This window comes from Erythrolamprus reginae, chromosome 4 (genome assembly GCF_031021105.1).
Source record: "Erythrolamprus reginae isolate rEryReg1 chromosome 4, rEryReg1.hap1, whole genome shotgun sequence".
In the NCBI taxonomy this organism is placed as follows: Eukaryota; Metazoa; Chordata; class Lepidosauria; order Squamata; family Dipsadidae; genus Erythrolamprus; species Erythrolamprus reginae.
In genome coordinates, this window is record NC_091953.1 from 110866975 (window position 1) to 110892768 (window position 25794).

The following is a 25794-nucleotide window of genomic DNA, read 5'->3' on the forward strand; positions in this document are numbered from 1 at the left end:
TGGATTTGTATGCCGCCCCTCTCCGTAGACTCGGGGTGGTAACTTGGGCAGGCTGGTTTGGCCATGACTTCTAGGGGCTTTGTACTGTGCTGTGACTCAAGATCTTGCAGCCCTAAAGCCACAGGGTTCTATGTCTGCTTGCTTATCCAGGTTATAGGGTGCAGGGGGGCCCAAAGGGCAGAAGTGAGAAGGGGATGGGGTGGGGCGGGAAGATATAGTGGCAAGTGAGCTGCCCAGCAACCGAATTTTAATCACATGATTGAAGACACTGCAATGGCCGTAACTTCAGAAAAGGATCATAAGTCGATTATTTCTTTTCAGCACCATCATCACTTTGAACGTTCAGTGAACAAACAGTTGTAACTCATGGATTCCAGGTATTGCTGTGGCAGCTCCAGGTCTATGGAATCAAACTCTCCCGAGATCCGCACAATCCCCACCCTCCTGAAAGGCCGTAAAAACATGGCTTTCTGGCAGGCCTGGAGCCTCCCGGCTGAATGGGTGAATGTTTTAATTAAGGGTTTTTAAAAATTGCTTTATTGTTGCTGTTCGCCTGCCAGAGTCCATAAGGAACTGGGCGGCCTACAAATCAATTAAATACAGTGATACCTCGTCTTACAAACACCTCGTCATACAAACTTTTCGAGATACAAACCCGGGGTTTAAGATTTTTTTGCCTCTTCTTACAAACTATTTTCACCTTACAAACCCACCGCTGCCGCTGGGATGCCCCGCCTCCGGACTTCCGTTGCCAGCGAAGCACCCATTTTTGTGCTGCTGGGATTCCCCTGAGGCTCCCCTCCACGGGAAACCCCACCTCCGGACTTCCATGTTTTTGTGATGCTACAGGGGAATCCCAGCAGAGGAATTCCAACAGCGCAAAAACGGGCACTTCGCTGGCAACGGAAGTCCAGAGGTGGGGTTTCCCAGCGAGGGGAGCCTCAGTGAAATCGCAGCATTGCAAAAACACAGAGGTCTGGAGGTGGGGTTTCCTATGGAGGGGAGACTCAGGAGAATCCTAGCAGTGCAAAAACGGGCGCTTCAGCTGGCAAAGGGGTGAATTTTGGGCTTGCACGCATTAATCGCTTTTCCATTGATTCCTATGGGAAACATTGTTTTGTCTTACAAACTTTTCACCTTAAGAACCTCGTTCTGGAACCAATTAAGTTTGTAAGACAAGGTATCACTGTATACTGCTAAAAGTCAACAAGGATCCAACCCAGGCTGGAGGCATCCTGCATAGGATCAAGAAAGACTTGTCATCTCTCAGCCCCTGAAACCTTCTTATACACCATGAAGAGGGAGCAGCTTGGTATAGGTAGTCCTTGAGTTACAGTTACATTTAATGACTGACTGAAAAAAGTGACAATCATTTTTCACACTTATGACTGTTGCAGCTTCTCCATCGTCCCATGATTAAAATTTGGTTGCCTTGCAATTGGTTCATATTTATGACGGTTGCAACGTCCTTGACCTATACAATCTGCTATTGTGACCTTCTGACAAGGAGTCTACGAGGGTTATCTGGAAAGTAAGGTTACAAGGCATTTAGTTCTCATGGGGAATGTTCGCGGGGGAAGTTGGTATTACAATCGTGTAGCAGGAAGCCAGCAGAAGAGAACAAGCAATGCCAGTGGTCAGTAGATCATCGACTGGCATCGGGGTGAAGGTTATTATTTATTTATTTTATTATTTATTTATTGGATTATGCCGCCCCTCTCCGTGAACTCGGGGCGGCTAACAACAGTGGTAAAAACAGCATGTGACAATCCAATACTAAAAACAGCTAAAAACCCTTGTTATAAAACCAATCATACATACAAACATACCATGCATAAATTGTAGAAGCCTAGGGGGAAAGAATATCTCAGTTCCCCCATGCCTGATGGCAGAGGTGGGTTTTAAGGAGCTTACGAAAGGCAAGGAGGGTGGGGGCAATTCTAATCTCTGGGGGGAGTTGGTTCCAGAGGGCCAGGGCCACCACAGAGAAGGCTCTTCCCCTGGGTCCCGCCAAACGGCATTGTTTAGTTGACGGGACCCAAAGAAGGCCCACTCTGTGGGACCTAACTGGTCGCTGGGATTCATGCGGCAGAAGGCGGTTCCGGAGATAATCTGGTCCGGTGCCATGAAGGGCTTTATAGGTCATAGCCAACACTTTGAATTGTGACCGGAAACTGATCGGCAACCAATGCAGACTGCAGAGTGTTGGTGTGACATGGGCATATTTAGGAAAGCCCATGATTGCTCTCGCAGCTGCATTCTGCATGATCTGAAGTTTCCAAACACTCTTCAGAGGTAGCCCCATGTAGAGAGCATTACAGTAGTCGAGCCTCGAGGTGATGAGGGCATGAGTGACTGTGAGCAGTGACTCCCGATCCAGATAGGGCCGCAACTGGTGCACCAGGCGAACCTGGGCAAACACCCACCTCGCCACAGCTGAAAGATGTTTCTCTAATGTGAGCTGTGGATCGAGGAGGACGCCCAAGTTGCGGACCCTCTCTGAGGGGGTTAGTAATTCCCACCCCCAGGGTAATGGACGGACAGATGGAATTGTCCTTGGGAGGCAAAACCCACAGCCATTCCGTCTTATTAGAGATGAGCGTCCTCATTCACTTTTCCTCCAAGTGCAAAGTGTGTGCTGTAATACACTATCTGAATGCTAAGGGCATGAACGCTGCTGCGATGGGTACCCAAGATGCTTACTGAAGCATGCAAAATCGACAGTCAGTGCCTCCTGATAATTTCTTGACCATTTTGAGATTGAAAGCGAGGCTTTTCTCAATTGCATAGTGACCGGAGATGAAACATGGGCTTATCACCATACTCTAAAGAGCAAACGTCAATCAATGCATGATGCCATACCCATTCTCCTTCAGACGAAAAAATCAAAACTCAGCAATCGGCGAGAAAAATCTTAGGCACCCAACGCACACAAATTTTGGGTACCCATCGCAGCAGCGTTCATGCTCTTAGCATTCAGGTAGTGTGTTACAGTGTACATTTTGCACTTGGAGAGAAACGGAATGAGGACGCTCATCTCTAACCTTCACCACAATGTCAGTCGATGATCTACTGATCACTGGCACTGCTCATTCTCCTCCACTGGCTTCCCGCTACACGATAGTAATACCAACTTCCCCCATGAACATTCCCGTGAGTTACATACCTCGTAACCTTACTTTTTGGATAACCCTCGTAGATTCACTTAACGTTACTAACAAATGCAATTTAACAATGATAGCAAAAAAAAGTTATAAAATGGGGCAAAACTCACTCAACAAATGTTTCGCTTGGCAACATACATTTTGGGCCTAATTATCGTCATAATTCAAGGACTACCTTAACAGTAAGAGGCACAGCTCCACTTTGTGGTCATTTCTAACCTCATTTCTTTGGAAAATAAATGTCTGCTTAAGCATAAGCGTCAGTTCAGGTTTAGACAACCATCTGTCTCTGGAGAAGAATGCCGGGAATTCATCATGAGAGCCAAAGGTTTTCCCATTTGTCTTAGATTAATCTGTGTTAGATTAAACACTGAAGCAAGCGGAAAAGAAACAAAGTGCAACTGAGAACGGAAAACTGATAAAGCATGAACATGATATTGAAATTGTGACTTTGAACAGTAATTTATAACCATACTGCATGAAATGCTATTAACAGGATATAAAATTCCATGTTTCGTAGGGCGTTGGGTGCTGATCCTAATACTATAGATATGCACAAAAATACAAATATAAATATAATGCTTTGATTGTGTTGACTGTGTTTGTAGGTAGGACATAATGGTGGTGGTGGTGGTGGTGATGATATATCTAAATATCAACTTTCCTCTACCATAGATTTCAAGGATAGGCAGAAGCTGGAAGAACCTTTAAAGCCCTACATTGCTCAGGGCCAGACTATTTACAGGACCGCCTCCTGCCTCATACCTCACAATGGCCAATAAGGGCCCACAGAGCTGGCCTTCTCTGGGTCCCGTCTGCCAAACAACGTAATTTGGCGGGGTCGCAGGAAAGGGCCTCCTCTGTGGTGTCCCCGCCCCTTTAGAATCAACTGCCTGCAGAGATCCGTACTATCCCCACCCTACCGGTCTTCCAGAAAGCCATTAAGATCTGGAATGACTAAATGTATGCATGACTTTTAGGGTTTTTATGTATTATGTATTATTCACTATTTTTATCGTTGTAATATTTTATGTTGTCATTTGCTATTGTGATTATTTTGAGACGCCCAAAGTCCTGCTGGAGCTGGGCGTTATATAAATATCACAAAATAAATAAATAAACCAGGCCCACATAGTTTCAGCAAAGTTCCTGTATTTTTAACTTGCTCTTTCATTAATCCTATTTAAAAGTAAATCCTATTTAAAAATATTAAGAGCCCAAATTAATTAAGCGGCAAACACGTACTGGAAACTCCTGAGCAACTGAATAGTTTGTTCCCTTTCCTCAAAGACAACTGGAACACAAAATGATTCACCTCAATTCCAACAAAGTGGTGTTGAAAAGGATGCACAGAAAATCAGTTAGGTATATCCTATATTCCCTTTCATTTTGAACGATGACATTACGATTCTAGACACAAGAGCTACATACAGTATTTTCAAGAGGCGTTTCCCAGAATATTTTAAAATAAAGCAAGGATCTCTGTCTTTGGCGCATTAAACTACCTGCATCTTTTGCAACGCTCACCCATCCTTAACCATTTCAATGTCTGTGAGCACAAGAAACACTTACTTCTTACTAGTCCCAGTGAAACTGTTGCCTGCAAATGCCCACATAGGCAACTGGGGACAAATAATGATGCACTTAAAGATTAGTGCTGTAATAAAATAACCAGATGCATTTTCTTTGGACAGGGAAGTCTTTTTACGATTAGTAGTAACTTTTTACATTTTAGCTTTACCTAGAAGGGCACACAATCCTAGGGATGTGTGCAGTAGTAGGTTGTAAATGATTTTGCTACCGGTTTGCATGCGAGCTTGGACAACACTTCTGCGCATATGCAGAAGTGTCCCAGGTGGGTGGGCGGAGCCTCCCACCGCCAGCACTACCCGTTCTAAGAACCGGTCCAAACCGGGAGCAACCTACCACTGGATGTATGGCTAAAATAGCAATGAAAGTAAACAAATATACAGGGCGTCTCCGGGTTACACCCTCCCTGACTTACGATGTTTCGTGGTTATGACACGAAACCGCCCCCCTCCTCCTGCCACACTGTGCTCACTTAGTTTGCTCTCACCGCCCCAAAGTTTGCCAGCGGGTTCCGGAATCGCTGGCATTCACCGGCTCCGGTGCTTTCAGAACCGCAGGGGTTGGAAGAAGGCGCGAATGAAGCGCTTTAGCAATCAGGCAATTTTTTTAGTCACTGACGTCATGATGTGGCAATCCGGGGGCAGCAAGGCCCTTCAAATTTGCGTATTCAAAGCTCAAATCGAGTTTAGTGTAGCTGGCCATGCTACAGGATTGGGGGGGAATCAGGCGAGACAGCGTTAGAGCGAAATGGAGGAAGATCCCGACTTACACCGAAATTCAGCTTACGACTCACCGTAGGAACGGATCGATGTCGTAAGTCGGGGACCCCCTGTATACAGATACATGATCGTCCCAGAAAGGAGGAGATAAATGAGTAAAAAGGAAGCAGATTCATCTATCACACACATTTCCCCCTTTTTGTGCCTTCTGAAATGTAAGAAATTATGCTGTGAAAAGTCACTTAAAGGCCACTAAAATGAAGCTGGAGAGTTAACCACAGTTCATCTCCACTATGTGCTTGATTTTATTGTACTGGCTGTTGACTTTCTTTAACTACATGGATTGGCTTCACTGCGAGCCTCTGAAATATGTAATTTGGATAAATAAGCAAACAATGCTGCCTTAACCAGTTTGATGTCCCTTCCAGGTATGCTCAGCTAAAGTTTCTGTCATCCTCAGGCAGCATGGCTAATACTGGCAATTAGGACAGGAACTGCATTGCAACACACCTGGAAAACATTTGGGAATGACTACATAGCAAATTATTCCAGATGAGTATGGAATTTTTTCCAAAGGTTTAAATTATAAGGATCCCCCCCTCTTAATTTAAGCAACATAAGAAGATATGTAGCCTAGGAAGTTTTGAAGAATTGATAGTTTTAATTTAAGAAAGCCTAGTTAAAAATAAAATACAGGTAGACCTTGACTTAAAACCATTTGTTTAGCGACCATCTGAAATTACAACAGCACCAAAACAAGTGACTTATGACCATTATTTAAAATGATGACCATTGCAGCATCCTTGTGGTCACATGATCAAAATTCAGATACTTGGCAACTAAATTGTATTTTTTTATGGTTGCAGTGGCTGGGGTGATGTGATCATCTTTTGCAATCTTCTGACAAGTAAGGTCAATGGGGAAGACAGATTTATTTAACAACTATTTTACTATCTTAATAATTGCAATGATTCATTTAACAACTGTGGCAAGAAATATTATAAAACGGAGTCATAAACTCACTTTACAACTCTCTTGCTTAGCAACAAAATTATGGTCGTAAGTCAAGAATTACCCGTATAGAATATATTCGCAAAGAACTAAGACAATAAATTAAAAATGTAAAATAAAAGGACTTACTATATGAAGATATTGTGGAATATTATCAAAAACTCTTTTCGAGAAATGGTTCAGAATTGAGATATAAAGAGCTATTTACACAATTATGCTATAATTGCAATTATATATATTATACGCTATATGCAATTTTCTGATTCAACTTGACTAATCCATTGGCTACAAGACTGATCCAATGGGAACAAGGTGACTATAAGTAGTCTCCTCCCCATTTAAAAAAGCATATTTAAATATAGCTGTACTTGGATAATATCATAGTGTACTTGTTAAAGTTTTAAATCCTTTTTGATGGTATTTTTAAATCAGGGATTGATTGATTTATTGGATTTGTATGCCGCCCCTCTCCGTAGACTTGGGATGGTGAACCTTTTTTCCCTCAAGTGCCAATAATGCGTGTATGCCCACCCCCATAATTCAATGCCCTCATTCCCACCCCCCTACGCATGCACACGTGACCCCCCCGTGCTGCCCCGCATCCCCACACATGTACATACGACCCCTCCTCCCCTTTCCTGACTCCCTCTGAGCCTGGAGACTTTTCTGGAGCTTGCGGAGGGCAAAAACAGCCTCCTTTGCCTCCCGGAGGCCGGACATAGCCTTTTCCCAGCTTCCAGTGGGCCTGGTAGGCCCGTTTTTCATTTTCTCCAGGCTCGAGGCGGAAAATGCCATCCCAGAGCCTCCATGCAAGCTGAAAATCAGCTGGCCGGTGCACACATGCACGCTGGAGCGGAGCTGGGGCAAAGACTCGTGCGTCATCTGATATGACTATGCATGCCACCTATGGCAGATGTGCCATAAGTTCACCAACACTGGGTTAAATGATTAATTATATTTTTATAAAGTAAAAATGTCCTATTTTTGCCATTTGTAATTCAACACCGGAGAGCTCAATCAGGGTAAATCTCACTTTCACCAACAATTATACAGTACCTAGATTTCAAACCATATAAACAACAAAAGTCTACGGAGACGGGCAGCATACAAATCTAATAAATAAATAAATAATAAATAAATAAACGTTGAATTCACACAGAAATCCAACACTGCCCAAGGCTCCTGGAGACTTTTGTACTATGATCCTGGACCCATCATTGTGGTGGACTTTTACCTGCCAAAGACAGCTTACCTGCCAGGTAAGAGCAAAATAGTCATCATTTATTTTGGCCCACTTTAAAACAAAACAAAATCTCTTTTGCTCCCTGTTTTATGCTAGCCTGATTTGCTTTGTACCCAATTCTGTAAGATATATTTGATATGTGTATATCAGATATACGCAACCCTTGTTAATCAGAGGCCTCCTGTACAGTTATTGGAGGAGACTGAATGAGAAATTACCAGAAGATGGGAAAAACCAGGAAATGTGGAATCTTTGTATCTTTGTTACTTCTACTTATCCATTCAATTAATGTATTTTTAAAAGATGAAGGTGACCTTTGAACAGAACTACCGGTATGAAAAAAATCAATGATCTGAGCAGAAGATCTGGACATACAGCAATCTTGAGGTCAGAGAAATTGGGCAATGTTCTGGGTGCTATACAGAGTTTGCATTGAGGAATTGAGGAAAAACCCAGTATCTTTGGTTCAAAACCCTCCTCCCACTATCATCTTTTGATCTACAGGATATAAGCTGAGGGCTGTCTTCCTATACAGCATTTCAGAGCTCTGGAATTCACAGGAGCTCTTAAAGCGCACAAGTCATTGAGGATTTGAGTTATCAGGCCCAGCAAGTCCTAGAATTCAAAACGAAAAGATACACCACCCTGGAAGTCCACTACACAGTTTTTTTTCCCCTGGCTACAGCTTCCCTATTGCCATTCAGGTCTCTCAAATATGCACAGTTCCAAATACCACTTGTAAAACACTAGTAGAAGAGCCTGAAAAGATCCTTTTCATTAGTGATTTTCCTTAACATGTAAATTTAAAGTCCCTACCCCACCCACCCGCCCAAGGATTACCTCAGGAATGCCATCCCAGTGCTGCCTCCCTACATCTTGATTTTGTTAACCAAAAGAGCAAGTGAAGATATAAAGCATTTAAAAGAGAGAGGGAGGGGGTGGGGGAGAATAGGAGGAGAGAAAGAGAGAGAGTGGGGGAGGGAGAGAAAGAGACAGTGAGGAGAGGGAGGGTGGGAAGGACGGAGGAAGAGAGGGGAGACTGAGGGAAAGAGTGTATGGTGAAGGGAGGGAAAGGCGGAGGTAGAAAGAGGGAAGGAAAGAAGGAAGGAGGGAGGGGGTGGGAAGGATAGGGGAAAGAGAGGGGAGACTGAGGAAAAGAGAGGAAGAATAGGGGTGAAAGAGTGTATGGTGAAGGAAGGGAATGGAGAAAGGGTGGGAATGAAGGAAGGAAGGAGGGAAGGAAGGAAGGAAGGAAGGAGAGAAAAAGACAGTGAGGAGAGGAAAGGTGGGAGGAATGGAGGAAGAGAGGAGAGACTGAGGGAAATAATATATGGTGAAGGGAGGGAAAGGAGGAGGGAGAGAGAGAAAAGAAAGAAGGAGGGAGGGAGAGGGTTGGAAGGACAGAGGAAGAGAGGGGAGACTGAGGGAAAGAGTATATGGTGAAGGGAGGGAAAGGAGGAGGGAGAGAGAGAGAAGAAGGAAGGAGGGAGGGAGAGGGTTGGAAGGACAGGGGAAGAGAGGGGAGATTGAGGGAAATAGGGGGAGAATAGAGGTTGAAGAGTGTGTGGGGAAGGAAGGGAAAGGAGGAGAGAGGGAGGGAGAGAGAAGAGGGTAGGAAGGAAGGAGGGAGAGATAGAGAGAGAGGGAGGGATCCCCAAATAATATCTGCGGTTTCCTCTACAAGTCAGCTCCAAATGAGAAGCTGGGCACGTACACAAGGGAGCAGCGCAGGACGCCCTTGAAGGTCAACCCTTCTTCCCAGCAGATCAAGAGGGGTCCCGCAAAGGTGGGTCTGCGGTTTGGGGGCGGGGGTTGTTGTGTGTGCCAACCCCCACTGACCACCACCACCCGGCAACTCTGGGCAAGAGAGGAGGCAAGCGGGGGAGGGGGCGCCCCCCCCTCGTTGCCAGGGGCGCAGATGGGAGAGCGGTTTGCACCAGCGGCCCCCGCCTCCCTTCGCCCCCTCCCCGCACGTGCCTCCCAGCCCGCCTCTCTTCCTCCCCCCCGCCGAGCGAGAAACCTCGTGCCACCCCCCCCATCAGATAGCCGCAGCGCCCCCCCCAAAAAACGGACCCCCCCCCCCCAGAACAGCTTCCATTCCAAGCAGGGGAAGCGAGGGAGGCGGGAAGAGAAGAAGGCCGGTGGGGTTGGGAAAGGGAAGCGGGCTGCTTGCTCACCTGCATCCCCGGCAGGCCGGGCTGCTGGACAGGGGAGTGAGCCATGATGACGGAAGCGGCAAGGCAGGAGGCAGCGCTGCTCTTCCTCCTCCTCCCCTCGAGCCCCCCCTCCCCCTTCCACCAGCTCCAGGCAGGACCCGAAGGATTCACATCAGCCTCCGCACTCCGCACAACCAGCCTCCGCTCCCCTCCGGCCCCCTCCCTCCCTCCCCCCAACACACACACCAGAAAGAACCAGGGACAGAGTACGGAAGGAACGTGCGAAGGGAGGCTGGCTGGTTGGCTGGCTGCGCTGCGTGCGCGCGCGCACAACAGGCCGGGTGGGAAAGGAGGCGGAGCCGGCGTGGCCCCGCCTCCTGGAGGACGGGGGGGGGGCAACACGCCGCGAGTGGGGGGCGGGGAAGAAACGTAAGCGGGAGGAGGGTTGGGAGGGCAGCGCGCGGAGTTTTCCGGTTCTATCTGTGCACCTCCCCTCTCCAACTGCGCCTGAGGAGACTTTATTATTATATTTTATTCACAAAAAACCAGTAATGTACAGCACGTGAGGTTTATATGCTGGATTTCGCCTCACAATGTCACACGTCAAACACTTCCCAAATTATTATTATTATTATTATTATTATTATTATTATTATTATTATTATTATTATTATTATTACTATTATTATTAATTTCCTCGACCAAGGTGGAAACGTCAGAGGGAGAGGCTCGCTTCTCTCCTCGTCAGCAGGAGGCCCCAATCCAGTCATTGCCAAAGGAGGCGGCAGTGCGGGGGCATCTTGAACGCTCTTGAGTCCCAACCACGTGTGAGGGACGCGTGTTTTAAAAAGGCTCCAGGACCGAAGGGCCCTTTGCGAAAGGAGCCCCGGCTGGTTCCAGGTGCTTTCTCACAGTCCTAGTCCTTTCCCGGGAAGGGTCTCCGCGAGTCCCTCATGGGCTGTCTGACCCGCATCCTTTGCCAAAGTCAGCTCGGGGAGCTTGCCCTCCCTGCGACCTAAAGGGCCCGCAAATTGCAACTTAATGCGAGAGCCGGCCGGAGAGGCTTTGCCCTCCAATGCGGGAAAACGGCTCCATCCTCCCGGTTCCTGCCTGCCCCTCGCTGACCGCCGGCCGGAGGAAGGCGGAGCGAGCGCCCTTGAACGGCCGTGAGCTGGGAGGAGGAGAAGGAGGGCTGGGCCGCTTCCTGCTCTCCTCCCGCCGCCTTTGCCGCAGAGGGCGACCTTGGCCGACTCCCGCCTCAGCTGCAGCTCCAAGCCTGAACGGGCACCTGCGCCTGGCCCTGCCTTGACGCCCAATTCGGGCAGGTGCGGATGAGGGGAGGGGGGACACCTGATTATTTCATTTGCCTGAAACCCCGGTGAGGTAGTAGGCAGCTTTTCCTTCCAAGGGCTGCAGCCTTTCTGGTTCGACCCTATGACAAAATAGGCCCCCTCAGTGCCGCGTGTATTTGGTGGTGGGTTTTTTTTTTTAATTGACCAAATTTGGAATAAGATCCCTTCACTCATCCCTTAGAATGTAAGGGCCTTAATTGTGAGATATGGGATTATAATTGAGCCCAAAATTTCGGTTATTCGGTGAGGCATTTGTGAAGTGGTTTTTACGCCCCCGGGGTGTAAGTGAATCGCTAGAGTTAAGTTAGTGACATGGTTGTTCAGTGAATCTGGATTCCCGGTTGGTTTTGCTTGTCATAAAGTCGCAAAAGGGAATCACGTGACCCTGAGACACTGTAATCGTCATAAATATGAGTCCATTGCCATAAATATGGCCATGGGGATGCTGCAATGGTCATATGTGTGAAAAATGGTCAAAGCTCACTTTCTCAAAGCCGTTCTAACTTCAAACAGTCACTAAATAAACTTTTGTAAGTCAAGGACTACATGTATATTAACTGCAGTCCCTTTTTCAAATACCCAGAGCGGTGGGTTGCTTCCGATTCAGCCCAGTTCAGCAAACCGGTAGCAATGGAAGCCGCCCCGAGTCTACGGAAAGGGGCGGCATACAAATCTAATAATAATAATAAATAATAATAATGGTGGCAGGAGGCTCCACCCATCTGCCCTGGACGCTTCTGCGCATGTTAGCAATGGGTTTTAGAACCCACTACTGCTGTAATAATTAACTTCTCATGTGTTCGTATTTGTTTGCCCTTTAAAATAAAATAAAAAATTACCCGTTTGCTCTTTTTTTACTTAATAGCAGAATTGATGGATTCAATTCCCAGGTTGCTTTGGGACAAAGGGCTGATCCTGAAAATCCACTGTTATGCACTTCTGCTTTGTTTGTATTTGTCACATATTATTAAATATGCGATTTTATCCTGTTTGAGATGTAAAGAATGAGGAGAGAAAACTAGAATGCTGGAAAATCAAGAGTGAAGCCTACTTCCTTATTGAGATATTTTTGTTGTTAATACAAAAAAGAAACTTATCTTCATTACTGAACGGGGATTTTCCGAGGAAAAACTGGGCACAGCTGGTAGAATTTCACCACCCAAGTCCTACCATTTCTTTAATCTGTTTCCCTGCAGAATAATAATGTGCATTACAGTTATGGTTTCACAAACAAAATGCAGTAGGGTAGCGGAGTAATTTGATGACCAGAAGACATGCTTTGATTTTCTGAAATTTCTGTGAACCAGCATAAAAGTATATTTGTACCTTTTTGATCTGTAGGTTTTGCCATCCAATTTCTTCAAGTATATTTTTAGTGATATGGAGATTGCAAAAATAATAGATATCAAGGGGTGTTGTTGCAGTCTCTCTGATTAGAAGCAGTGCTAGACTACGTGAGTCATGACACCTCACACACACATACACACACATGACAAGGGCCTTACATCACAAGACCATAGTTGTCATTCTGACAAAAGATGGTCGAGAGACTCCATAGTTGTCCTCATTCCTAGTTATAGTTTGGTTTGGTTCACACACTGGTACTCAAAAGTTTCAATTTTCAATATTTTTGCATAAATCTAACCTTCCAGATTTTGTGTGATTATTTTCCTACACAAATCCTAAAAACAGATAAAGAGAACACAAAAAAAAATAAACTTCAGTTTTTGAGGAAAATTGTTCAAAGCCATATATTTGTGTATATGAATTAACAATAATTAATATTAAATGTAATTAACATGTAATTTGCATGGATCTGTTTGTATTTGCATACAGTTTTCCTTAAAATATAATTACAGGTAGTCCTTAAAACAGTTCATTTGGTGGCCAAAGTTACAGTGGCACTGAAAATGTGCCTTATGACCATTTTTCATAGTTAAACTTTGCACCATCCCCATGACCATGTGATCAAAATTCAGATGCTTGGCAATTGTGTCCCAGGGTCATATGATCCCCTTTTGAGACCTGACAAGTGAAGTTAATGGGGAAGCCCAATTCACATAACAACCAACTTACTAATTTATCAACTGCAATGATTCACCTGACAGCTGTGGCAAAAAAAAGTAATAAAATGGAGCACAACTCACTTAACCAATGTTTCACTTGGCAACATAAATTTTGGGCCCAATAATGGTCATAACTCAAGGACTATCTGTACAATCAGAGGCACGGCTCCACTTTGTATGACCCACTGGGTCATTATTTCAGAGATATTTCCTTGCCAGAGTTCCCCGGCCTTTCCAAATTTGTGGCTCCTCTAATGGGAGGTAGAGGGGATGGTTCCACATGAGCAGTGGGCAAGCACATGCATGCAGCTCCATTTGTGTGAACAGCAGGCATGTGCGCCCACACTTGTGCAAATGGATCACAGGCACACAAGTGGCTGCTGTTCATGCAAGTAGGGAGGCAGGTATGTGCATGTTCACCACCACTTCCATGGCCCGGTTCCAGAAAGATCAAGGCCCAGTAGCAGAGGTAGATTCCTACCAGTTCAGATTGGTTCTGTGGAAGCAGTAGCAGGAATTTCCCCCTACTCACTGAACCGGCCGCAGTGGCCGGCTGGACACACCCCTGAAATGACTCAGCAGCGCCATCTTATTTTTTTGCTTCTGTGCTTGCACAAAAACTAGATTTTTAGCACTGCGCATGGACATGGAGCACAATGTGCATGCACCCACACGCCACATGAGGAAGTGAACCGACAGCAAGGTAAGTCAGAAGATAAGTAGTGGACTGCAGCCCAGGGCTTGGAGACCCCTGCCATACCAGATTCCTTAATTCCTTCAACAATTGCAAAGCTAATGTACTGGGAAAATTCAGGGCTGTACTTGGAACTGAATCTACCTTGAAAGTAACCCACAGTGAACAGTATAGCATAGCCAAACATCAGAAAATGTTTTATAAAATTTGTCCAGTTTCAATTCCAGGAGAGTCTTGGGTTTTGGATGCTTTCTGTAAGTTTAGCTCATTTGAGACACTACCTTGGTTGAAAAAATTTCACCCTGTCATGCACCAGTTTGCCCAGTTAAAGATTACATACATGAGAGTTTTAGCAATACATAGATGATGTGCCATCCAATCATTGTCACCTCTTAGCAACCACATATATAGATTTTTCCCATGACAATCTGTCCCTAACATGGTCTTTCAGGTCTTCTAATGGTGCACCCATCACTCTTGTTTTCTACTTTTTTCATCTTTCCCAGCCTTTTCCACAGATCTAGGTCTTCTTCTAAATTGTCCAAAGTAGAATAATTTGAACCTGAATATGGATGAATATCTTATAAAGCCAGAGTATAACTTTATTTGTTTGTTTGTTTGTTTGTTTGTTTCGACTTCTATCCCACCCAATCCCGAGGGACTCAGGGTGGCTTACAACAGTGCAAATACAATGCAGTAATAAGAGAAGTCAAATATAAATGTTAAAAACTATGAAAACCCCATTTAAAAATCCTCAAGTCAATTCTATCAAACTACATGCATACTAATCAAACATAACTTGGCCGTAACAGATGTTGCATTCATGGCCCCCAGGCTTGCCAGCAAAGCCAGATCTTCACAGCCTTACAGAAGGCCAGTAGGATGGGAGAAATACAAATCAGGGAGGAGTTGGTTCCATAGAGCTGGGGCAGCCACAAAGAAGGTCCTCGCCCCCACAGTCCCACCAACCTACATTGCTTAGTCGACGGAACCTGGAGGAGGCCGACTGTATGATCTTACTGGTCTCTTGGAGGTATGTGGCAGGAGACAGTCCCGTAGATAGTCAGGCCCTAGGCCATGTAGGGCTTTATAGGTGATAAGGTTTAAATCAAAAAGAAAAAGACACCTGAGATTCAAAGGATTAGAAGCTACACAATCCAATGTTTCCATGAAGCAGTGGATTCAATTAGAAACGGTACTTCTTCATTTCGTTGGATGTATCTCCAGCCACTTGAAGATGCTGCTACAATTCCGAGCACTAGCCACAAATACTGTAAGTACCTACTGCAAAATCTCTAACCCCCTACTAATCTGGCCGAAGAAAATATTTTCCTTCCACCCCATTCCATAAATGAATTGCACAAGGTCATCTTAGGTTGTGTAATGCCCTAGATGGCTGTCCTACAGTCCTGTTTGAGAAAAAGACTGTTTTGTGTGTTAATTAAAAGACAAAAAGGGAAGATTGACAAGTGTATCAGCTGACTGATCTGCTCACCAAGAATGAAGCGGAGCCTTTCTTCCATCTGGAACATTGTGTAATGGTGCTCCCTGATTGCTCAGGATAATTCTAAACGGGTTTGAGGTCCCTGAGTGGTGAGGACAAAGTGGAGAAAGGCATGCGTTGAGTTTAAAGGGCCTTTGGGATACTTTGCAAATGAGCAGATAATGATGTGGCAGGGCTTGGTATGTATATTTAATTGGAGAGGAAAGGGTGAAGGAGGGATGAGTAGACCAATTTATCCTTCTGTAGAGTTTGAGGACCTGAAAAAGATTATCCACAAGCAGGGACATAAATTTATAAAGCCAACCCCCAAGCCGTTTGGAATAGTGGCAATACTTGAAATTTTAAGGGGTGTGTCATGCTTGTACTTGCAAAATGGTTGCAACTGGAGAGGTTTGCTTACCAGTTCATACAAGACAGCTGTCATCTTGAAAATTGTATCATGAGACTTACTGCAAAGCAAGAATATAAATTGTTGATAGCAAGGAATGCCCTTTTTATGGGCGGCCATTGTTTTGACGGGTTTTGAACATGTACTAGCTGATCTCAAACAGTGGACTTTCCAGTTCTACCTAGAAACACCTTCTTGAATCCTTCTGCACATCTTCTCCAACCAGCTAGACATCTTAACCATATAACAATCCAGGAGTGAAATTCAGCAGGTCCTGACAGATTCTGAAGAACTGGTAGGGGAAATTTTGACCAGTTCGGAGAACCGGCGAATACCACTTCTGGCTGGCATCAGAGTGGGGAGGAAATGGGGATTTTGCAGTATCCTCCCCCTGACCTATCCACAAAGCCATGCCCACAGAACAGGTAGGGAATTTTTTTTTTACCCCTGCAACAATCCCAAAATTCAGGAGAGCTTCAATGCCCTCTGAACAGCAGTTACTGAAGGAAAATATGAGACGAGTCTGTATCCATGTGGTGAAGAATAATTGAAATGAAGGAACATATTATTCTGTATTACTGCCTCTGTGCAGATTCTCACCAGGCACTGTTATCTCCATTCTTTATTAAATACCCTGGCCATTCAGATGGGTTCTATCTGGTTATTATTGGATCAGTCTAATTATCTTCTCCCATATTTGGGTATACCAGAATGATTTGACAGTAAAAAATATTCTTCCCTGGTACAAGCTGAAAGGAGACGAAACTGTGGTCTAGAGGTTAATGCTACTGCCTTACAGGCAGACTCCCCAGGTTCATATCCCGGTAAGGTACACCTAGCTGATGAGAGCAAAATAGCTTGAAATAGATCTATACTAGTCTCCCTTTTCATTATCAGCAAAAATATGTGATGTATGTATGTACATATGGTGGATTATCTGCTGATCAATGACTTTGGGAGGAAAAGGCAGAGGTATTCACAGAAGTTAATTTACAGGATGTGTTTGGATTGGAAAAGACTAAGACAAAAGTAATTAAAAATGGCGGGGAGAGTGACTGAGCAGGTCGAGTAATGATGTGAGAATGCTCACATTCATACTGCAAAGGTGCAGACTACCTTCAGATGATAGCAGGAGATAAGAAAACCTAACTTTGCTTCCCTCTAGTGGTCATCTGACGTTTTGCAGTCCAGATTTGGTAGCTAATGAAAAGAGAATCTTGGACTTAACCACAACTATTACAGTGGTACCTCTACCTAAGAATGCTTCTACTTACGAGCTTTTCTAGATAAGAACTGGGTGTTCAAGATTTTTTTGCCTCTTCTCAAGAACCATTTTCCACTTACAAACTGTAACCGGAAAAGGCGGGGAGAAGCCTCCATGGGACCTCTCTAGGAATCCCCTGGGAGGAAATAGGGCCTCCACCCTCCCTGTGGTTTCCCCAATTGTATGCATTATTTGCTTTTACATTGTTCCTATGGGAAAATTGCTTCTTACAAACTTTTCTACTTAAGAACCTAGCCACGGAACAAATTAAGTTCATAAGTAGAGCTACCACTGTACTAATATATAAAATATATAAAACTTATAACTGAGTTAAGATCAGGGGAGGTGAGGGAGGTGTACAGTCCATTTTTTGTGATGCTTAGGGTCTGAAAATTCTACTTGAATTTTGGCATGGGCCTTTTTCAGCCAGTTCCCAGAAATGAGAGCAGGTGGCCTTTCATGCCAGCTTCCTCCATTCATTTTCTGGGGAAGATTGTAAATGGCAATTACATGAGCATGAGCCACTGGCAACCTATTGTACAAATGGGTTGCCAAATGCCCAGATCATAATCCTGTGACCACAGGGGAGCTGCAACATTTGTAATGTTACGTTTGGCGAATTAAGAGACTGGCTTTAGACAGCAAACTCTTTATTCAACTATGTATAGACTCCAACAGAAAGCCAGTCTGACAGATAGCCCTTTTATAGGGAGCTGTCAGATAGCTCGGCCAATCAGTGGATAACATTCTCCCACTCAAATGGAGGACCTAGTTATAACCAGGCACTCTCAATATGTAAAATGTGACTTTGGTCATAAGGATTACCTGAATAGATTATTTTATGAAATATATATGGCTGTCCAACTCACACCTGATGACTCCGGGCAGTTTATTTATTCGTCACAAGTTCTTGCTGAGGCACCCACACTCAACGTTCATACCTGAACTATACCACAAAAAAAAAATGTTCTGGAGACTCCCCATTCAGAATAAAACCTGGAAATAGGACATTGGCCCTGCATATCCTGTTTTGTTTTGTTTATTCATTCATTCATTCATTCATTCATTCATTCATTCATTCAATTTATGACATTTATATGCCACCCAATTCCAATAAGACTCTGGGTGGCTCACAATAATGATGCGAGAATGTTTTGTTTTATCTTGATAATCTAAACCACTCTAAATTACTGTTTGAAGTGTGTGATCCTGTGTAATAAACTCACTCTCTCTCTTCAAGGATGGAGCAACATTGGTTTAAACCAGTGCTATAGTGGGGGGTGCAGAGTGATGCCAAGAGGGCGTGGGTAACCCCGGGGAACATGCATAGTCTCTCTCGATCGATTCCCCTGGACAGGGAGTGTTTTTCCAATTGCACGTTGCTCCGAGTCCAGGAGAGAAGGTGGCCAGGAGGGGAGGGGCGGCTGCCTGGGTTCTTCTTGTTGTCGGCGGGCGCCGCAGTAGCCATGAACGGTGTGGCAAACCTGCTGCTGGACAAGGAACAGCATCCTCTGCAGCTGGGCGAAAGCTTTGAATGGCACCCTAAAGCCTGATTCCACACCATTTGCTGTGAGTGCCCGGCAGAGGTGGCGCTTATGCGCCAGGCTGGCGACTCCAAAACATCGACTTGATTTAAGCTGGCCTGGCCCCATGTCAAAACAAAATTCCATTGGTGCCCAGCAGTGTTCCCTCTAATTTTTTGGGGGGGTGGGCGGAAAAGTATAGTGTCTCAGTGGCAGTCCCTTCGGGACTGTGCGGCACAGAAATAATAACTAACTAACTAACTAAATAAATAAATAAATAAATAAATAAATAAGTACTGTGTGTCTATAACAGTGAGCTCATAATAGGGCAACTCTATCAATATCAAAATGCCACTTAAATAGTTGAGCTAGTTTCAAACTAGATTTTGATTTTCTTTCTCTCTTCCTTACTCCCATTCTTTTTCTTTCTCTTTTCCTTCCACTCTTTTTTCTATCTGTTTCTCTCTCTTCCTCTCTCTCTCCTTCCCTCTCACTCTTTCCCTCTTGGCTTCTGGGCAGGTTTGGAAAACTCTGAGTTGATGATGATTTTTAAGTGAGCGATTGCTCACTGCTCAGCTTAGAGGGAACTATGGTGCCCAGATCGGAGAGTTGGGAGGGTAGCAAAATGTTTACTTCTTCCTGGGGCGGGCGTAACAGAAAATAATTGAGAGGCATTGTTTAAACAGAAATGAAGCCTGGTTTGAGTGTAATATTAAGCTAACAAATTTTATATTAAGAAAAAAACCATTAAAGCTCCTTCACTACAACTCCCAACCAATTCAAATGAAATGACTGCCTGCAAATGAATAATAACAAAAGATAAAGCATGATTATCTTCTTCTGAAAAAGAAAGCTTGGACTGTAATGGTAAGAACCATGTTTTATTTCACTTGCCTTGATTTTCTCACAAAGCAATTTTCTCTCCCCCTCCCCCACCCGCCCTCCCCCAATCTCAACCACAGCAGCTGTATAAAGTTAGGCTTGGCAGAATCCTTTGGCAGAAAATTAAGGTGTCTAGTGCAGTACCTGATTGTAAACATTTAGCTGGCTCAGATCGGTCTCCAGGAAAAAGTGTATACATAACATAAACATTATAGGTACGGCAGCATAAAACCCCTTGCAAATCATTAGGCCTATGTGTAGCAGGAGACATAAATGTCTATTTGCTATGAGTATTTACCTTCTTCCATATAAAATTAAAGTACTTCTGTATAAAAATAACACTCTGAATGTCTTTTCACAATGGCCAAGTGCAACTAAATTCATATTTTATCTAAGTGCAGCCTTCTGACTAACTAATAAAATGAAAATCTCTGTTCTTCACAGGAGAACTGATTTCTTAATCTTCAACCACAGACATTTTTTGTACTCTTTCCTGTTCAATAAGACAGCTTGTCCCTTATGGATCTCAAGCTTCAGGTGCAATGTTTTGCATGTTAATTTACATTCTGATTCTGATTTCAAACACGTTTTCACATTTTAGTTTGTGACTCAGGTCCAACTTCATTTTCATACATGTGTTTCTCTTTTTCCAGTTGGTCTTTTTCTTTTTTCTTCTCTTCTTCTGCAAACTCTGCTTCAACCTCAGCTGGATCCACATAGGTGTAAAAATAGGCCATAACAGCAAAAATTATAGTAACTGCAAACAACAAGGCTGCAAAGAGAATGTATTCTGCCCACTGTGAAGAAAGAGAAAAAAGGAAAAAGGGATGTAAACAGAATTTTTGCACATTACAGTCTTGCTAATGAATAAGCATATTTATATTGGTTTAGAGAACAGAACAGTCCTATCTTCTCTCTGAGGTGGAAAATTACTCTTTTTAGCCTTCAGAATAACCTCAATTGAATCAAAATGATACAAGTAACCATTTGAATGTTAAAGTACTTGCAGGAACTAATACTAATATGTTAAATTAAAATGGTGTTTCATATTTGGATCACCCCAGAAATCCTTTCCATTTTCTACACTTTAGTAGAAACTTTCCATACTTTTCTTTCATTGTTATATATAAAGCACCACGAGTTGTATGCATGTACAATCAGTATCTTACAATCACCTATCTGAGGGATGATATCACATTGCACGATTCATTTTACACTATTCAGATGTCACTAGATTTGTGAACATATTATTAATAATGTATAGATATTAATTTCTCACTTAGCAGCAACAGTACTGATCTTCAGTCCAAGATATCTACACTACAGCCTGCAGATTTAGGAAAATTCTGACCCAGTGACAATTCTCAGCTTCTGACCATTCAATGGCATCTCTCAAAACTGGCCATTCTGCCTTAGGCTTCAGGTAATGCTAAAGCATTAACATCAGGAAAAGCGGATTCCTCTAAATCAGGGGTGTCAAACTCAAGGCCCACAGGCCGGATCTGGAAATAGGGGTGCTTAATCTGGCCTGTGGGGCCAACCTCGAAACAGCAAAGGACCAGCCCACGCTACCTCTGCCAACAAAAATGGAGCCCCATTTTCACTGACAGAGGGTTGCAGGAGGCCGTTGCAGCTGCAAACAGAGCTAGGGAGCTCATTTTTGCTGTAAAGTGCTCAGGTCATCAAAGCACCCCTAACGAGTGATGTCAAAGTGGCCATGCCCACCCTAGCCACGCCGATCCAGGGCCCCCAATGTCAAACACAACCCTGATGCGGCCCTCAATGAGTTTGACACCTCTGCCCTAAATCATGATCATCCTATGAAGTAAGGCTTAATTAGAATATACAGTTAAGGCTAACAATACATATATTCTTCTGGACAACTTTGGCATACATATGACATTTTAAAAGGGATTAAAATAGATGGGAAAGTATCATTTGGAAAAGGCTTCAACTTTAGTTCCTTGGAAACAGATATCTTGATGGAATAACTTTGCCATTAGTCTTTTGATTAACATAGGGAATCGCTTGCCTAGAGATATGTCCTTGTCTACAGTTTCCCCAATGGTAGAGCAATTACACTTTTTTAAAATGTTCATTTTGCAAATAGGGTATTTTAATGTAAGAAAATCATCACTTGCCGGCTTAATCTAATGACACTAAAAGGAGACTATCTATTTGCAGTGGTCCATGATATCATAGTTTCCTATTTTGATTACTGGAATTCTTCATTGTATGAGAGTCTCTTTAAAAGTGTCTTTTGCAAAACAAGACAAGTTATTTTTTAAAAAAATTACTTGTAGACCTATTTAAAAAAACTCAGGAAGTTATATTCATAATACTGTATGTTAGTATATGATGATTTCTTATTTGTTTTCAGAGCCAATTCAGTTCAGTGGGTTTGACCAGTAGAGTTTTGCATAGGTGAGATCCTCATATACTAAGAGAAGATCTCCCATACATTATTCATAGCTTATCATTTTTTTAAAAAAAGGCTCTTCATTCTCATGTACCAACAACTAGGAAGTCTTTTTTGATAGGTATTTTAAGATACCCATCCTAAGGAAATCCAACCACCCTCAGCATGACTTTCTTTTTAGTCCTAGATTAAAACATTTTTTTCTAAGATTTAAGATCTATTTTTTTCATAATGCTATTTGTGGTTTTGTTATGTGCAATATATTTCTTTTTACTGTATTTTATTAAGTAAATAAGCAGTTTATTGAATAGGTTTCCAGACCAATTCAAATTGTTACTGCAGGTAACAATAATATTTGCATATCTTAAAATCAAACACTGAAACGAATAAATTACAGAGATGAATTCTGTATTCTTTGTTGATTAGCAAAGTTTAGCAAAGTTTTGTTTTAATAATCAATTTACCTGTAGATCAAGTTTTGAAGCACCAGCTATAATAAGAACAATGATATTGCCAAAAGCCACAGTCAATAGCCAGCCAGCTTGCAGCACAGACTTCATGCTGGTAGGTGCCTACAGAAATAAGATATACAATTCAATAGTTTCAAACATTTTTTTCAAAATCTAGTAAGGGATATATAGTTTTAAGGATTTGCAAAGTGCTTCAATATCAACATGGTCCTGAGATCTTCACTGTACTCAACCCTCTCAAGATGGCCTGTTCTGAGGAAACCATTTTTCACCAGAAGAGCCCTTCACTCATCCACTTGAAACAGAATACCCTACGAGACTAGACTTTCAATCCTGGGCCTAGAAAGCCTAGAACTAAGACGCCTTAAACAAGATCTAAGTATTGCCCACAAAATCATGTGCTGCAACCTCCTGCCTGTCGGCGACTACTTCAGCTTCAACCACAACAACACAAGAGCACACAACAGATTTAAACTTAATATTAACCGCTCCAAACTTGACTGTAAAAAATATGACTTCAGTAACTGAGTTGTCGAAGCATGGAACTCATTACCGGACTCCATAGTGTCCTCCCCAAACCCCCAATACTTTACCCTTAGATTATCCATGGTTGACCTATCCAGATTCCTAAGAGGTCAGTAAGGGGCAAGTACAAGTGCACTAGAGTGCCTTCTGTCCCCTGTCCTATTGCTCTCCTATATCTCCCATTCCTTTCTTCTATCACAATTCAAAGTGTTGGTCATGACCTTTAAAGCCCTACATGGCATTGGACCAGAGTACTTCCGAAACCGCCTGCTACCACACGAATCCCAGCAGCCGATAAGGTCCCACAGAGTTGGCCTTCTCCGGGTCCCGTCGACTAAACAATGTTGTCTGGCAGGCCCCAGGGGAAGAGCCTTCTCTGTGGCGGCCTCGGCCCTCTGGAATCAACTCCCCCCGGAGATTAGAACTGCTCCCACCCTTCTTGTCTTCCATAAACTACTTAAGACCCACCTATACCGCCAGGCATGGGGGATTTGAGACATCTTTCCCCCAGGCTTATTATAATTTATGTTTGGTATGTATGTGCTGTTTGGTTTTTAATTATGATAGGGTTTTTAGTTTTTTAATATTAGATTTGTGCCATTATAATATTGTTTTTATCGTTGTTGTGAGCCACCCCGAGTCTTCGGAGAGGGGCGGCATACAAATCTAATAAATTATTATTATGATTATGATTATGATTATTATTCCTATATCTCTTCTTCTATTCTTTCATTGATATGTTCTATTCCTATATCTTTTTTTCTATTCTTTCTTAGATATATTTTACTATGAGTATCTCCTCTATAACCTTCATCATGTATTTTACTATGTGTATACCCACTAAAACCCTCATTGTGTATTGGACAAAATAAATAAATAATAAAATGGTTTGTTGCGATTGAGCTGAAGTTTCTCTCATGACAAACCAAAACCTACATTCAGTTTTTTTCTGAAAATATGCCTTATGCACTCCACTTCAACAGGAGGACAGTTGTAAAGCCAAGTGAGTTACCTGTGAATATGAAAATTCGAGTCCAGTCACTGAGAAGACAACTTCAGCACAAGTAATAATGAAATACTGGGGGATTTGCCATGCCATGCTGATTGTGTTGGCTTGAATATCTTCAATGTATGTAATGTTTAGTTGTTTTCCAGTACACTGAAAGAAAGCAAAATATATTCACATTCATACGGTACCTTTCCTAAAACAAGGAAAAATATATCAAAATGTAATTTCTTTTACTGACATTTTATCATATTTATCCGAAAGGTAAGCAGTCTTGAACTGAGCCTAACCTCCTTTCCTTCCATAAAAAGAATAGGTTAGAAAATTTATCTGGGTCATTCTTTGTCAACTGGACCAGGTGTTGTCCACTTGACTGGTTTTTGCAGCCTTATTTGAAAAGTAACCATCACAAAAACAGCATATATGATAGAAACTAATGTGCTCTTTCTAATGAAATAAAAATGAAGAAGATGATGATGATAATAATAATTTATTAATTTAATAATAATAATAATAATTTAGAAAGAACACATTTTTTCTATCATATATGTTGTTTTTGTGATGGTTTCTTTTCAAATAAAGTTTCAATTTCACCGGATCCAGTTGACAAAGAATGACCCATCTCCAAAATCTCTCAATCTAAGCAGACCTTCCCATTTTAAAGGTGCCGCATGAAGGGGGAAATCTGTCGCCCTCTCAAGATTATACAATAATCTATATTCCCTGTGTCAAGTCACATAGAACCCAGAAAATCATTAAAAATGAAGTTTGTTTTCCATATTTATAAAATTCTTCAAAGTAATTAATTTTGAACATCACACAATTTCTTTGGGCAGATTACAAATCATAACATTAAAAAAAAAATACAACCCCAAAACAAGATAGTGTCTGAGCAACACCTTCTCATACAAACCTATGGAGAGATTTCTGACTGTTATCAAGGAGTGAGTCCAAAAATCAAGATAATGGCCAGAATCAATATTTTAAAATGGCAAGGTTTTGATCACATTGTTAGGGGGCACCATCTTCAGGTGATGACTAAAAGTTTTTGTATTATAAAAACCCACTCCTGATTTACATTGCCTGTATTTTTAATTATTAATCAAAACAAAACTTTCGTGAAAACATACTGTATCTGCCTATAAACAACAATACAACTTAAATCCTTTGCTCTCCTCTTTTATTTTATACCCGTTATAGTGTAACAATCATTAAAATAAGATGACAATGATAAAAATTCAACCAAGACCTTATTATAGGAGTTTAAAACTTTGTCGAGCTATGTAATAAATATTTTGTTAATTTAGGCACAAAGTTTAGAACTTACCCTTGTGACTATAATAGTGTAAGCACTGCCATAACCAAATGGCATGGAAGGAACTGTGCACTCTTCATTACCAATTTTAGCAGTGATATTGATTCTGGGAAAAGTAGTAAGAAAAATTAGGTACTGATAACATCATTTCCAAACATAACTTTTAAAAAAACATACCCAAATTTTGAAAGAATATCCAAAAAAAAATGTAAAGAAAGCCTATTTGCATTATGAGCATCACCCCAAAGTAAGTTTGCAAACTATAATTCCTGATCATAAAGTGGGTGTAGCAAGCACTTTTTAGTTGATAATTTGTGACAATTCCCAACACATCATTACCTGTTCCTGCTACCTGTAATCAACCAGCACAGCATTCTTCCAAGTGCCTCATTAGAAATAGAAACTTGCCAAGCTCTTTTACATAATCACAGAAGGAGTGTGCAATTTGCAAAACAGGCTGGTTGAATGGGCAGAAAACAAGCAGTCTGCTGCCAAAAGATGAT

The 25794-nt window shown here is 42.5% G+C and overlaps 2 protein-coding genes across 4 annotated transcripts in view; both read right to left on the reverse strand.

Annotated features, from left to right (window-relative positions):
• The window catches only part of STK24 (serine/threonine kinase 24), a 53396-nt gene extending 43169 nt beyond the window's left edge, over positions 1 to 10227 (reverse strand). Inside the window, exon 1 of the mRNA XM_070751208.1 lies at positions 9905 to 10227. Within this exon, the coding sequence (XP_070607309.1) occupies positions 9905 to 9949 (45 nt within the window). The 5' untranslated portion in view covers positions 9950 to 10227. The remainder of the gene's footprint in view (positions 1 to 9904) is intronic.
• Positions 10228 to 19534: 9307 nt separating this feature from the next.
• The window catches only part of SLC15A1 (solute carrier family 15 member 1), a 47001-nt gene continuing 40741 nt past the window's right edge, over positions 19535 to 25794 (reverse strand). For all 3 annotated transcript variants that reach the window (XM_070751196.1, XM_070751197.1, XM_070751198.1), the window contains exons 20-23: positions 25304 to 25397; positions 23983 to 24129; positions 22440 to 22547; positions 19535 to 20353 (exon numbers count right to left, since the gene is read on the reverse strand). In XM_070751196.1, coding sequence (XP_070607297.1) covers positions 20147 to 20353; positions 22440 to 22547; positions 23983 to 24129; positions 25304 to 25397 — 556 coding nt within the window. In that variant the 3' untranslated portion in view covers positions 19535 to 20146. The remainder of the gene's footprint in view (positions 20354 to 22439; positions 22548 to 23982; positions 24130 to 25303; positions 25398 to 25794) is intronic.